Here is a 14424-nt window from a genome sequence, read left to right as displayed (position 1 = left end):
CACTACTTATGTTTAGTCTATGAACAGTGCTAAAAGATATCCGGAGAAAAAGTTGTCATGTTTCAACCTGATATAAAAAGATCTGGAAACAATGTCTCATTTCTGGTCAGAAGCCTTGTTTTGGGTGTCATGTCTCATTTTGTAATAGAAATAAAATAATATAGTAAATGAAAGGGATTTACATTTTGAAATAGCAGTTTTCAACTTTTTCAAATTAATTTAGGCAGATTGTGGTTAAAAATGCTTATTAAGTCAGATCAATGACATGGGTCAATGTTCATAACTTTCCTGTGTTTTGCGTAATTATCTTTGGTCTCCACATGATGATTCACATGCAATAATCATAATACCCTACAGTAAAAATGTGTAAAACCATGAGATAAATAATCTTTTATTTTAGTAGCATGAACTAAAACATAAACGGAATTTTCACTTCATTATCTGGTCAATGGTATTTTTAAAATAAATTTAACAAAAACAAATTAAATCTATACCTGACTTTAATATTTTGATTAGAGATTTTGGGACCTTCTTATTCATAATCTATGACTTTCTGTTTCCCTGGGGTATAAATTTGATGTGACACCAGTGCATATTTTGTTTTAGCCACTGGACACTAGGCTAGTGCTTGGTAATTGGGATGGAAAAAAATGTAGGTGGATCCAGCTTGCAACAAAGGATGAGTATGTGGGAATGTGGTGGAGAATGTGCTGAAGTAAAGAGTCCAAACTGATGTTTGGTTAATTATTTTAAGCATTAATGCTTGCTATGTGCCAGTAAATGTGGATGGCACTGAAAATGTAAGCAGCGGACCAATGAAAACTTTGAAGTGAGGCAGCAGAAGGGAATAAAAACTCAAAGTAGCAGATTTGACATGATATCTCTTTCTTCCACAGGGATCATTGCAGTGGTGATCTTCACCATCCTGTGTACGCTGGTGTTCCTGATCCGCTACATGTTCCGTCACAAAGGCACCTACCACACCAACGAGGCTAAGGGCAGCGGGGAGTCAGCCACAGAGTCGGCCGACACGGCCATCATCGGCACTGACAACCCAGAAACTATTGATGAATCAAAGAAGGAGTGGTTCATTTAACGGGCTGATGATGGGACTCAGACAGAGCAGGCAAAATGCGAGACCATCGTTGCTCACAGATGGAGGAAGATTAATCAAGTGACCAATCACTGGCGATAAAGAGGAGTGACTGTTCAAAAGGACAACAAACTCCCTGAGAAGATAAGGGTTGTGGGAAATTTCTGTTCCTTTTTTTTATATCCAGAGTAATAGAAAAAGAAAAGTTGGACGCTTATCCTGAGGAGTACAGCTGTAAAAGACTATACATGTATATACTAACCAGCTTATCCTTCTTTGTATCGTGCTTGGGAGTTTCCAGGAGTCCTTTGAATACTGTGTATGACAAGTAATTACACTTACTGGGTGGTGTAATAGCAAAGATTTATTGCCAGTCCTTGTTTGGTTTTGATTTTATATTTAAACAAAAATCTTATATAAGAAATGATCAAATCAACATGCCAAACATTTTTTTTATCCTTTTCTTTTTTTTCCTGTTTTTCAAGCTGTAGTCGCACCAGTCTGTCAACACTCGCATTTGTCCAGTGGAGCACATTCTGTAACCTGGTAACATAGTTTATCATGAATGCCAAAAGTCTCTTTGTAAATATATTTTGTGTCAGTTTTCCTAGAAAGATTTATTTAGAGTCCAAATGCCAATGAGAAATGTCATATCTATATTACAGTAATATATCTGTCCATTATATTATATATGTGTAAAATGCAGAGTTTTATGTTTAGGTCTCATGACTTTCGATTGTATGGGACGCTCCCCTCCTGCGGCGGCACAGAGAGGGGTTTCTCAGAGCATGATGGCAAATCATGATTTTCCACCGTTGGTTTAGCTCATCATCACGGCAGCTTTCTTTGAGTTCATGAGTGAAACCAAGAGCCTTTACTCATTCGGACGTGAGCGGTCAGTTTGTTTCTTTGCCAAACACTTCAGTCTTATTTCCAAAGTTTGCAAATATTATTTGGCTTTGAACATTTTCTTTGCATTCTTTTTCATGTTAAATGAGCCATTTCTAACGTATGCATGTATCAGTGTGTGTAGGTCAAATGCTAAACAAAGTGCCAGAGGAGGCAGCTTCACAGTTTTTCTTTATGCACTTAGCTCCGAGCATTAAAGGAGCCTGAAGCAGCATAAATTTAAAATAAAAACTCCGAACACCACCAGGGTTGAAGTTAGGATGGTAATTGGCTTATGAATCTGCTGTGCCTTTAAGGTGTTGAGCCATATCGCCTTTTCTTCTATTACTTAACTTAGACCCATAACAAAAACTTGACTGATGCTGCATGAAATCTATTCAGGTTTTCTTCTGCTTCCTTTGTAAGATGGTGCTTTTCAGTTTCGCACAAAATACAAACTCCAGCCAGTTTTTCTCAGCTCATCAAGTATGTCAGCGACAATAAGAAAGTTAAGCACCCAAATGGAGTGATGGAAATGAAATGAAGTAGGTTGTGAACTGACTATATAATATCAAAAGGGAAAGGTGTTGTTAGTCTTATGCTGTCAGCCCGGATACAAGCATCAGTTCAGTCCGGATCAGAGTCACATGCCTGGTGGCTATTCTTGCTTGAACGCCTCCCTGAGCAAGCATCTATTTATGTGCTTTGAAAAAAACTACATTTCTCGAAGTTTGTTTTAAAGAATCATATATGAGTGTAGAATCAAGTCAGTCCAGATTTAAATCTAAATGTTTTGTTTCTCTCAACTCAGGATGGTTTAGATGCGAAATGTATCACAAAATGAATCAAGATTGCATTAATCTCTTTCCAGTTTGAACTGCTGCATATTCTAATTGGCAAATGAAAGCTTGATTGGAGTAGAACCTATAATTTACTTTCTTTAAATACCTCTTCTGCCCCCTGACACAGTGATTCCCCTGGGCAAAGAGCCATGCTACCCAGATCAGAAACAGCTACTGCACACGGCCTTGTATTATGTCCTGTGGTAAATAAGACCAGAGTTGCAGACTGTATTATTTTGACAGTGGGCTGAAGAACTAACATTGTGCTGTCTCAGGAGCAGTAATGCCATCTGGTGGCTGTTCTAAATGTGCCATAAATTTGCAAACCGAATCCAATACATAATCATCACTGGCATACAAATTGATCCATTTCATCTGTGTGCTTAACTTTTTTATCTGCTATAGGAAAAGCTGTGCAGATATTTATATAAAGAGCAACTGCATGGATGCGCTGCCTACAAACTACCACTCCTATCCTCTGAGACGCACACAATCTGCAAAACAAAGTTCTGTTTCTAACTTTGCTTCTTTTGTCCTGTCAGCGATGTTTACCTGTCACATGTGTTTCAATTGAAACAAGCTGCCAACCGTGTTTTTATTTTCTATTTCAATTTGTTTTTATTGTTTTGTGTTTTTTTTGTATGTGTCAGTTTGGTTGAAGAGCTCCCACTCACGTGAATGATTTTATACCGGCCCATCGCCTCAGGGTTGTACGCTAACCGCAGATCACTTCATCGGAGACGTATTGGCAGCTGAGGGGCTCAGCTCGCCTTCGTCTGAGGCCTCAAAGTAAACTTTTCCCCGTTTCAACATCACATCCTTCTCACAAATCTTCTCTGTCTCTGTTTTCCTTTTTCTAATTGTATTACTCAGAGTCCAAATAAACATGCACGCACACCCTCTTCTTGTGGTTTAACCATAACATCGATGATTATCAGTGCTGACAGACTAAACCATAATGCATTTGTTCAGCTTTCAGTTCTATTGAGTACAATAAAGAGTGTTTGATCAATAAAATCTTTTTTTCAACGCATCATTGTCTACTTAAAGCTTTGATCTCACTGCTTATCCACCCCTGGATGATGTGTTGTGCATGTTTGAGAGTAGAGTTTGAACTCTACTCTGCCCACTCAGGCTGGGCAGAGTATGATGCTGTGGTTTTATTAAGAATTTAAGATTAAATTCAGAAATAGCCTCTTACAGACATATTAAGAGTTTACTTGGTCGTGTGTTTAATACTATCGCCTTGCTCTGAAATCATGTCATCTTCAGATTTTCATCAAATATGACTTCAAACATTTTACAGAAATGTGTGGGTGGTAGCTTTAAAATCAGAGGATGTACAGATATGAAAATATGGAGCTTGAGGAAACAGCTGACAGTCAGCAAGATCTCTGTACACCTACACAGAATCTCATCTCAACAGTTTTTAGCTACATTTCCAAATACAATAAATGTAAACCACTGCTCAGATGACTGCCTTATTGAACACTAATTGGTTTCCTCTCTAGAATATGCATGACTCTGGTTTCTTTTGTTTTCAGATGGGAAGTATTGCAATGAGTGGGTATTTTTCTGAAAAGTTCTTGGCTGCCGCCTTGTGGGCACGTTTTGTAGCTGCAGTTACATAAAAAGCAGTAAATCCATTTTCATTTTTTGGATTAATGGAATGGTTGCAAATGTGTATTTTTTAGGGAAATTCATATAAATAAAGCCCACACAATAAGGCATGTTTTTTCATAAAAAGAAGTGACAGTCTGCAGACCAAAACATTATATGTGTAATTTTTTTACAAGGCAGTGGAAGACAGAAAATGTATGAAACCATTGAAGTAGCGGGGTTCGGTAACTGTTTCAGAAGAGCTGGCTTAAAGTATAAGCAAACTTTGCAACTACTTAGTGTCAAGTTTCAGTTGCATAGAAGCAAAATATAGAGAAGCTGTGGACAAAATAAATACTTTAATAAAAATATATATTTTATTACTAGTAGCATATTCACTGTTTTTTTTAATAGTGTTCAGGAACAATAAACTGAGATTCTTCTTAAAATACTGCCATAATAGATTTTCTAAATTTCTAAAACAATACAATTGGTCAGGTAAAGAAATTACCTTTGTCTTTCAGAAGAGCTCAAACAAGGAAATCAGCAGATTATGTTTGTGTTTGGTTTTTAGTTTGCTGCTCTTCTACCTATTTAAAAGATACAACTTCCCCATTTCAAATGTATATTTTTTTATGTTTTTATTTTGCTTCAACATTTTTTTTTTTAAATTATGACCCTGATGTCACCAACAGGTCTGGGAAATACAGAGTCCTGTGCTTTGTGTGACTTGAACCAACTTGCTGTAACTCTTCTTTTAGCTGTTTGTATAACAGGACATAGCCGACTGATTATCTCAGCTTTATACTCAGCTTTGTTTCATTTGTTGTTATTATATACAATTAGGTTATATGTAGGCATTTTAGTAAATCGAATTACTTCTACACAGTGATGTTTGCAAATTACATATATTTTTAAATCAGACAGAAAAGAACAGCATGAAACAATACGGGGTGAATTTGTTTTCAGATTTGAATGTGTATTTAGACAAAAAAGAAATACTTCATATTCTGAAAAAGTTGTTTTAATGATTTTATTGACTTTAAACTGTTTATTTAAAAAAGGAAAGAAAATACAAAACAATCTTTTCATTGGTCTACATGACATGACATGTGTAAGCCACTGTGAATACTTTATTGTTCCACTCTGATGTTAATGCACAATAGAAAAAGAATACCAACTGAGCTAGGATCAGCTCCTCTTTGGCATGCAGCGAGAAATAGAATTAAAAGCTCTACATTTATAGTCTGAGGTGCAGCTTTGTGACACAGCAGGTGACACAGTTAGGTGGGAGAGAAGATGCCTTTGAGATGAAAACCCTGGACTTCAGAAAAGAGGCGATGAAGATGGACGTTTTAAATTGGGTTGGGGTCTACTGGGGCCTCAGGGCACTCACCTGTAATAATACATATGAACACAGCAGTGAACAAAAAGAGCACAAACACACTCGCTGAATCAGTTTTAGTGTACATTTGGTGACGGATGATGAGTTTTGAGGTGATCACATACCGTTCTGTGGGAAAGTAACAATGTTTTCAGCAAGGATGCCAGTGTCCAGTGAGAACTGAGTGAACTTCTGCTGCAGGTCAGCACTGATCTCAGGACTACGGCCTAGAAGTACAACAGTTTTATTTCATCTCAATACAATCCTTATTTAAAACTTTTCAGCAGGTCTAGTCCTTGTTGATGATTAAAACCTACTGTAGAGCTTGTTGAGAACCTCTGAAACTCCGTCTTTTGTCTTGATGGTGTGGACCACAGCATAGCTGTCGTACACAACGTCAACAAAGCGCATGTCATTGTCGTTGTTCCAGACTGGGAAGAGCAGAAGAGATGGGTGCATTAGATTGCCGTGAAGACGCCCTTCGTTTGTTTGTGTGGTCACCACTCACCCTGGCTGTGGAAGGTGAAGCGTCCAGGAGTGTCTGTTTTCTTCGCCAGGTGAGTCATCCTCCAGCAGGTCCCATCAGCACTACTCAGAGAACCATAAGGTTATCTTCCAGAACAAGTTTTTGTCATTCTGTCAAAAACTATGCATTATTCACTTACTTCAGTGTGGCATAAGAGAGATCCAGGTCGTCTATATCAGTGGGCACCATCATGGCAATACCCATCTTCATTGTGTCTTTATGATTCACAAACCACTGCGCATTGGTTGCAAAGCCAGCCATGTACCACTTTCCTGCAACCTAAATAAAGCACAGAAAGAGGTGATATTATTTTTTTCTTCTAGCCAGCTTACAGTAAGTGTTTTCAAATGTGCATACATGGCATCATTTTTATATTTATGCCTGAGAAGAAACATTTTCTTTAATCTTTCCCTGCACAGTTGTAACATTTGCACGTTTAAATTTTTTTATTAGGTTATAAGTCTTTTTTTTCTCACCTTCTCCAGGCTGAAGTCTGGTACAGGCGTTGTGTTGGCGCATGCAGCCAGTACGCAGGTGAGGGCGGTCAGCATTCTCAGCCCTGTGGTCGTCATGGTTCCTCCAGCTCAGAGCGTTTCTCGCAGGCAAGGGGTCAGGAGCGTCGGGGATACTGAAAGTCAGCCTTGTGAGTCTTCTTATATCCTACTGCAGCATCCTACCTCCCCTCATGTCTCCTCCCCCCCAGCACTCCCCCCCTCTGTCCCCTGGCGTGAGCATTGAAAAAAAAAAAAAAAAAAACACTATCTGGATCTTTCCCAAAGTATGCAAATTTCAGCTGTTACACAACTGGCACGTGGACTGAGGAATTGGGGGGAGGCAAGGAGTGCTTTTATTTTTTCTTTAGAGATACTGAAGGATGACTGACCTATCATGGCTTCTGTTTGGTAAGAGCACAAAAGCCAAGAAAACAACAGATCAGAGCTGCAAATGTTCTGCTTTGAGGTCAGCTCTGGATGCCAATTATCGGGATCAAACTGCACAAAGTGAAGCAGTACCCAGTAGGTTCCACAATGGAAGCGTCATTGTTTTGCTTTTATACGTTGCGTTTAAAGCATTGCATATAGTGGTTAGACATATTTGCAATCATTAATCTTATTTCAAGAGTTACTTTTTCAAATTACACTTCAAGTCATATTCTGAATTGAATGAATGTTCATTTAAAGACAAAAACAGCTAAAACAACGACTGTTCTTTATTTTCCTGCAGTTATCCATTAAATGCAGACTAGCTGTCAAGGCTTCAATCGCTGAAATTTGCTGAATCAGACCCCCTTTTGTAAGGAGGCAACAACTTACAATCAGCTGGTTATGTAACTCTCACACGCAAACACAGGGTGGAGGGAGGAGAATGGGTAAGAAAATTTTAGACCACAAATTGAAACCAAACCCTCTGATCCCCTTAGGGGATTCCAACCTGGGCCTTATTATCCCTGGTTTCTCACTGACACGCCAAGAAGTTTGCATAAAGTCACAGACCTCGAAGGCTGATGAAACCGCAACTAAACAAATGATGTACAAAAGTACAAAAAGATTGAGATGTAGATTTGACAAAACTGAAAACAGTCGGTTGACTTCATCTCATTTTGCTTTTAATAAGGAGTAAATTATTACATGCCAAGGGAATTCATAAGTTCAGTTCAATCAACTTTCTTGCATGGATGTCGGAGCTCCGCCTCTTCAGCATGTGGGGACACAGTCTGTAAAACAAGAAGTGACACATGAAATTACACTGGATACACGGATGCCCCTTTAACAGGAAATGGATGTTGGGTAACTTGTTCTTTACAACGTTTCATAAGTTCTGCAGAGCATGTGCACAGCCTGCAGGAGCAACATGACTGACTTTGAGGTTTTAGTCAAATTTCCATCTCTGTGTCCAGGTGATAAGTAGAAGCAGAGATTAAATGGTCTCAGGAAATGAGCTTAATAAGATCTTTAATTTAAGCAAGTTTAAAGAGCTTTACATAACAGAAAATATTGAAAGCTTTGTAAAACTTTATAAAATCAATTAACCATTGAAGGATTTTATCTTTGGGGCAGAAGAATGATATGTTTCTCAACAGTAAGCACACAGAGTTTCTATAAGGTCTAGAATTATGAATAACTGATATTGATTAAGCAGTAATGGAAGTTACAAAACAGTCATTCCTTCAGTCGCTCATGCAGTGACTTGAAGCCTTGCAGTTATGTAAAAGTAGACAACAGAAAAAGACGATGTCAAGTCAAGGCCTGTATTACTCTGAAAGGTTTAGGTAATCGTTTTTAAGATTTTCACTAAGGCAAAGTAGGTGACTTCAAACTATGTTTAATATATTTCCTGCAGAGATATATTATTTTATTATTAGTGGAATCATTTAAAACGTCAGAAAACATGTTCATGCTTCACTAACATGAAATTGCTAATTAACTGAACTGGTTATAATGGAAAATGGAAAAGCTGAAGCTGAAATGTTGTGTATGCTTTGGATTACCTTATCACAATGACTTATCACATTTTTTCAAGTAATATTAGGAAAATATGTAATTTCAACATCATTGCTGTGCATTGTGATGATGATATTGATTGTGTAATATCCTCACTACATTTTTCATCATTGTGTTATCTCCACCACTCAACTTTAATGACTGCATGGCATAGAAAATTATATTTTAAGAAATATTGATAATTCTTCTTATTCATTGAGCAGCTTGTTCCCGAACTGTGACTAAAATATAACTAAAATAAATAGATCTTACTTATTTTGTGGTCCTGGTCCACTTCACCACAGTGACCTGAAAAATAAGAAAAGTTTTTGACATCCATAAGACATATAAAATATTGTACACATAAACATTTTGTCCTAATTTGCATAATTAAATGCTGCTCTAACATGCATACAGCGCATTAGTTTTACATTAAAACATGCTGTATTTTCGTTTGTCACCATGTAGATGTACTTACTGTAGGTGGGGAAGGGGAAGAGGTAGGCAAGACCCATGCCATGTTTGTCAGCGAGCTGTTCAAACTTAGTCAACATTGGCTCAGATAGGTCATCCACAGACCTGCCTGTAAGACATCAACAAGCACTTCCAAGTACATCTTTCCCGTGTTACCGTAAATCAGTCCGAAATACACATAGATGCATAGATGAACCTACTATAGAGTTTTACTGTGACCTTCCCGAGTTTCTGATAGTACAAGACTGCGTAGGTGGTGTAGTCTGTTTCTCCAATCACAATGTCGGTGTTGAGTTCAGGACGTGTTCCTGGTGAGAATAGCAAGAATCAGCGCGCGTAAAGCTGCTACATGTTATGGAAAACCACGGAAAGAAGAACTGACCTTTTAGTGTTAGCTTCCCTGGGGTGGAAGTTAGATGGTATTCCTGCAATATCTCCCAACATTGATGATTACTGAGAAGAAAAAAGGGGGGAAAAAAAGAGAGGAGATTGCGTGATTATTTTTTATTGCTCCATTATGTGACAGATATTACATCAAACTCCATTCTTCTGCTAGGAAGGGATTTACTGCCTTGACATCAAAACAAAGTATTTCACACAAACAAATTTTTTTTTCAGTTTATTGCTGAGTCAGTTTCATCCAAAGCTTTAAAAATGCCAAAGGAAAGCTTATGGATTTTATTACTCCTAATCTCCCTGTTTTGTTTTTGTGGGCACACAAACCAATTTCAGTGTCAGAAATGTCCTTGCTCAGACAAATTCTGAGAATATATGTGAACTGTGAGTAATTACATGAATACTTACTGTCTTGTTTTAGTGCTAACTGACAGAGTTTGGTCGGAGGGACCTGTAAGGGTCATAACAGTTGGCTCCACCTTTGTTCCATGTTTTATCAGGTAAGAACACTTGGAGGCCGTATTAAGGAGATACCATTTCCCTGTAATCTGTAACACAAATGTTACATTACACAGAGAAAGAAAACATAAAAGTTGCCCACTGCACAAGCACAGTGTTATTCTTGGCGAACACTTTAGGAGGAACATTTATTTTGTAATATTTGACCAGCTTGATCTCTGTAGTAGCTGCTGGTGTTAAGGTAGAAGACAAGTGAGCCAACAGCACATATTTGAGGAACATCATACATCCGTAGAACACCATTACAGCGACTGAAACTTTAAAAAGTGTTGTGTCATTTTTTGTAACTAAAAGTAACGTTTCTTTTGTTTTGTTTCTGTAATTGAGTAGCCCGATTTAATTTCTAGTGATTTGCAACCACCAGAACGTGTCCAATACAAACAAAAAGCACAGATTCGTTTCAAATGTTGTGTTCTACCTTCTTTGTCCATACTCCGCCTCTATTTACCTGAAAAATCCCTCTATTGCGTCAACAGTACTGATAAGAGTTTCACAATCATGCCCCAAGAGACAACACCCAGAATAATCTTTAGAAAAGCTAAAACATATCCAAAATATGAGTGAAGCTGAAATTACTTCTTTGGAGAAGATGTATTGAAAAAGTCCTACACATTCCATAATTCTTTTTAAGGTGTTTTACGATTTTTAACAAAACTCCACAGAACATCTTACAGACAAAATGTTTTATAATAGTCTTTTTGAGGAAGTAAAAACCACTGATTTCTGGTGATCTTCACCTATTTTATCTTCCTTTTTTGTGACTACCCTTGTGGCATGGTTTTGCAAAAGAACTGAAAACAGGACTGAACGAGAATCACGATCAGTGTGCAAAGATCAAAGCCTGAAAAGTTATTTGTCAATGGTTGTGATCAGCATGTAAGATCTAATTCGAATGAAATAACTATCCAAATACAATTTAAAAATTACAAACTTATGGCACAGATAACTGGTACATCTGATAACAATATAGTTGGACATATATTTTACTAAAAAATCTAGTAATTTTAGCACAATGTCTGACAAAAATCTATACATTTCCATGTAGTCCCAGTTTGTTAACATGGATAAGCTTGGACTGTACTTTGAATTTTACTCCCAGTCTCTTACTTGCTGGATGTCTATATTCTGAGTTGGTGGGGTTGAGTCAATGGGCTCGACCTTTGGTTTCTTCGGTGGTCGTCTTTGAGGTTTTGGTCGACTCTTGGCTCCTCCCACAGCCTCTGTGGAAACCAAGAGACAAAGGCACAACAGCACCACTGCTGCAAGTACACATCTACATCCTCCGCTCATCGTGTCACTGACAATCACGGCTTTACGACTCTATTTTCTTGTCAGATCACTGTGCTTCTCTTAGTCCTAATTCTCTTAGTGTACAAAATTCTCTTCTTATCTTTGTGCTGGACTCCCTTTGCACCTCCGTCTCTGTTGTCTGCTATCCCTTATCTGTTTTACTCAAACTCTAAGAAAATATAGACACAGTAGGGTAACACACATTGTGCAAATGAGGATGGCCCCTCCCAGTTAAACATTGATTTGGCTTTCTGGTACAGATGAAGCCATTTTTGAGTACCGTGCTGGGTTTTTCTAACAACAGGGGGCAGCAACAACTTTTTAAAACATATTTTAGGAAAGAAAACGTCCAACATCAAAATGTAACTGAGATACATCTTTATGGCAATAATACATTAATAAGTACATAAATGACAAAAATGAGTAATTTCCTTCAGATTACAGTTTAAAATAAACTTAATGCACTCAACAAACATTAGTAAAAACACACTTGCAATGACTCAAACGGTACATGCTGCATGTTTTTTTTTTTTTAAGAGTGTAGCCCTTTTTATTTTTTTACTTTATCAACCGATCCATTTCTGGTATACAATGTAGCCCACTAGTTCTGGGTAAATGCTACAATCAAAACTGAAGCAAGTCCATCACTTCTGCTCTTCTGTGTCAGCTACACCATTTTCTCTGGGTTTGAATTTGAGGGCTGCGCTGTTTATACAGAACCGTTGCCCCGTCGGGTCTGGTCCGTCTTCAAACACATGGCCAAGGTGGGCATCACACTGTATGACAAATATGCATTAGTCAATATATATCTAAAGATATTGTGTGACTAAGCGGCACTAAGCAAACTAAGCTTTCAGATATATTAGAAAATAACTCACATTTTTACAGAGGACCTCTGTACCAGCACTACCCAGACTGTTGTCAGGGCGACGAACAATGGAGGCATGGCTCTCGTCTCGCTCCCATGTCCCATGAGCCTCTTTGAATGCTGGCCAGCCTGTCCCTGAGTCATACTTAGCCTCTGAACTACAAAAACAAGAAGAAAATCATAAGAAATACACATTTAACGGGCACCTTTTGGCAGATGTAGATTGCTTTTTAATGCTTACCTGAAGAGTGGAACATCACAGCAAACACAGTGGTACATTCCCATTTCAAAATGGTTCAAGTAGATTCCACTAAAGGGCTAAGCACACACACACACACACAAATTATTTTATCATGTGATACTCCAAAAATAAGAGTCTTGAGGAGGTTTATTTACAGGATAAATTCAAACTAATGAACTGTAATGTCAAGCTAATAAGCACTCTGAGCTCTGTAGTTGGTCTGACGTCATAAGTAGAAGTAGCGCAGCGCTTCACCTGCTGCTTCTCCTAAGCTGATGATCTTACTGATTGGGTTTCTTTCTCTGCAGCAAAGCTGTCTTTTTTGTAAAGAATGTGCAAATTTGCAAAACAATACACATTACACATCTTCAACACTAGTGTGCAGTGCACTGATATTTTTTCAAATGTCCAAACTTGAATGAATGAAAACTGAAAGCAGGGCCAATACAGTAGAAAAGAAGTTTTCTTTCTTTCTTTGTTTTGTTCTGTTTAAATATGACATAAAACAACATCCTAAAAAAATCCAGTCATAATGAGTTAAAATGTTTGACATGGCAGTACTAAGAAAGCCTGAAATTTGTTAAGGTGATTTGGGAACCCCATGTGTAAATCATAACATAGAGGAAGTAGTTTGACTGAAACTAAAACAGGTTATCGTTATAGTAGTGAGCAAAGTTCATGTCTTGTTTTTCATGAGATAGCATGAAGTCAGTGCCCGATTCATAGATCATGTTCCAGTTGCACAGATTTGCTTGGCTCTTTTCTATCTACATTTTGGGAAAATTCACTATTCTTTTCTTTGACTCACCTCTTCAGTTCCTTTCTCTCTTGTGACGAAGTATTGCTCTGGTGTCAGTTTCTTTTGCCAGTCTGTAGTCTTGTTGTAACGTGTGAGAGACTTGAGGCCTGCGCAGAGAAGCAGTCTTTATATATCTAAATATAAGATCAATTATGAGTTATGACGTTCTGGTTCATTTTGCACGAAGTGAAATTCATGACCTTATTTGGAAACGCATCACAAAGGAAAGGTTTACTGTATAATTTTCAACAAAATGAATACTTATGATGCCAGGGTGGAATTTTAAATTACTTTAAAAAGCATTTGCACAAATTAACTTTATCACAAGTTGGATCACACATTCTCTTTTATTGCATTGCACTTCAAAGAAAATTTATTTAAAGCATGGAAAGCCCCAATATCCTGTATCCGGGACATAAGACCTGCAGAGGAAGAGCAGGCAAAGGTCGGGACAAAGAGCAAACTAATGCAGGACAAATCAACTTTGCTCTATATTACCTGGAGATATGGAGAAACAGCGGATGAACTGAGGGATCCTCCGCGGCATCACCGCTGATCTGACCGCCGCGCGTTGTTGAGAAACCGCAACGAGGAGGCGAGCGACAAAACGCGACATGTTTCCCCCGGCGGTGTCGAGTGTGTGTCGGTCCGGAGTCAAGTGCAGCGCGGATTATCAGTGGAGCCGAGCGCTCCCGTTACGGCGGGATCTTTCATGCTGCAGCGAGTTCACGCTGGTCTTCCAGGTCAAAAATCAAACCTTCACCTGAATGGGCCAATCTGGACTCACTTTACCCGCTTTTATTGCAGGGGATTGTGCAAAAAAAAAAAAAAGAACCTGTCGTGAGTGAGCTGCTGCTTTCTGATAAGAAAACTCTTCAGTGGGAAGGAAGTTTATGTATTAATAAAAGTTGAGGTAAGACCACAATTCAGAATGCATTTTCAATGAACGATGGACACTCAGGAGGTGAACTGGATTCATTTCTACATCCTGAATCTGTATGTCAGGATAAAAGTATGTTTGATCT

General features: G+C 38.2%; 4 protein-coding genes across 5 annotated transcripts in view; 1 reads left to right on the top strand and 3 right to left on the bottom strand.

The window, feature by feature from the left end:
- cntnap2 (contactin associated protein like 2) overlaps window positions 1-3856 on the top strand; it is a 298543-nt gene extending 294687 nt beyond the window's left edge. For both annotated transcript variants that reach the window (XM_023326735.1, XM_023326734.1), the window contains exon 26: window positions 897-3856. In XM_023326735.1, the coding sequence (XP_023182503.1) occupies window positions 897-1096 (200 nt within the window). In that variant the 3' untranslated portion in view covers window positions 1097-3856. The remainder of the gene's footprint in view (window positions 1-896) is intronic.
- A 1588-nt stretch (window positions 3857-5444) lies between these two features.
- Window positions 5445-6975, bottom strand: LOC102228717 (lipocalin-like). The gene is made up of 6 exons (XM_005803317.2): window positions 6809-6975; window positions 6472-6611; window positions 6315-6394; window positions 6124-6237; window positions 5932-6033; window positions 5445-5818 (listed from the first exon to the last, which is right to left on the bottom strand). The coding sequence occupies exons 1-6, from the start codon at window positions 6902-6904 to the stop codon at window positions 5778-5780; spliced, it is 573 nt and encodes a 190-aa protein (XP_005803374.1). The 5' UTR covers window positions 6905-6975; the 3' UTR covers window positions 5445-5777.
- Window positions 6976-7916: 941 nt separating this feature from the next.
- LOC102228453 (complement component C8 gamma chain) lies at window positions 7917-11668 on the bottom strand. The gene is made up of 7 exons (XM_005803316.2): window positions 11309-11668; window positions 10091-10230; window positions 9669-9739; window positions 9487-9594; window positions 9291-9395; window positions 9086-9121; window positions 7917-8046 (listed from the first exon to the last, which is right to left on the bottom strand). The coding sequence occupies exons 1-7, from the start codon at window positions 11489-11491 to the stop codon at window positions 8027-8029; spliced, it is 663 nt and encodes a 220-aa protein (XP_005803373.1). The 5' UTR covers window positions 11492-11668; the 3' UTR covers window positions 7917-8026.
- Window positions 11669-11858: 190 nt separating this feature from the next.
- On the bottom strand, window positions 11859-14203 carry msrb2 (methionine sulfoxide reductase B2). The gene is made up of 5 exons (XM_005803315.3): window positions 13898-14203; window positions 13409-13506; window positions 12601-12677; window positions 12370-12517; window positions 11859-12267 (listed from the first exon to the last, which is right to left on the bottom strand). Exons 1-5 carry the CDS (start codon window positions 14013-14015, stop codon window positions 12136-12138), a joined length of 573 nt encoding a protein of 190 aa, XP_005803372.1. The 5' UTR covers window positions 14016-14203; the 3' UTR covers window positions 11859-12135.
- Between the last annotated feature and the right edge of the window lie 221 nt (window positions 14204-14424).

Source organism: Xiphophorus maculatus, chromosome 21, assembly GCF_002775205.1.
Source record: "Xiphophorus maculatus strain JP 163 A chromosome 21, X_maculatus-5.0-male, whole genome shotgun sequence".
NCBI lineage: Eukaryota > Metazoa > Chordata > Actinopteri > Cyprinodontiformes > Poeciliidae > Xiphophorus > Xiphophorus maculatus.
This window is presented reverse-complemented; position numbering and strand designations above follow the sequence as displayed.

What these genes read in the sequence shown, in the direction of transcription:
- LOC102228453 (XM_005803316.2), bottom strand. Translation starts at nt 11,491, where the DNA reads ATGAGCGGAGGATGTAGATGTGTACTTGCAGCAGTGGTGCTGTTGTGC. An exon ending in GTTAGCACTAAAACAAGACA is followed by an intron (nt 9,740 to 10,090) that starts GTAAGTATTCAT and finishes TTTTCTTCTCAG; the next exon opens with TAATCATCAATGTTGGGAGA. An exon ending in GGACCAGGACCACAAAATAA is followed by an intron (nt 8,047 to 9,085) that starts GTAAGATCTATT and finishes CTTGTTTTACAG; the next exon opens with ACTGTGTCCCCACATGCTGA.
- msrb2 (XM_005803315.3), bottom strand. Translation starts at nt 14,015, where the DNA reads ATGTCGCGTTTTGTCGCTCGCCTCCTCGTTGCGGTTTCTCAACAACGC. An exon ending in CTGTTTCTCCATATCTCCAG is followed by an intron (nt 13,507 to 13,897) that starts GTAATATAGAGC and finishes TTCTCTGCGCAG; the next exon opens with GCCTCAAGTCTCTCACACGT. An exon ending in TGTGATGTTCCACTCTTCAG is followed by an intron (nt 12,518 to 12,600) that starts GTAAGCATTAAA and finishes TTGTTTTTGTAG; the next exon opens with TTCAGAGGCTAAGTATGACT.
- LOC102228717 (XM_005803317.2), bottom strand. Translation starts at nt 6,904, where the DNA reads ATGACGACCACAGGGCTGAGAATGCTGACCGCCCTCACCTGCGTACTG. An exon ending in CAGACTTCAGCCTGGAGAAG is followed by an intron (nt 6,612 to 6,808) that starts GTGAGAAAAAAA and finishes TGCTTTATTTAG; the next exon opens with GTTGCAGGAAAGTGGTACAT. An exon ending in TGTTACTTTCCCACAGAACG is followed by an intron (nt 5,819 to 5,931) that starts GTATGTGATCAC and finishes GTATTATTACAG; the next exon opens with GTGAGTGCCCTGAGGCCCCA.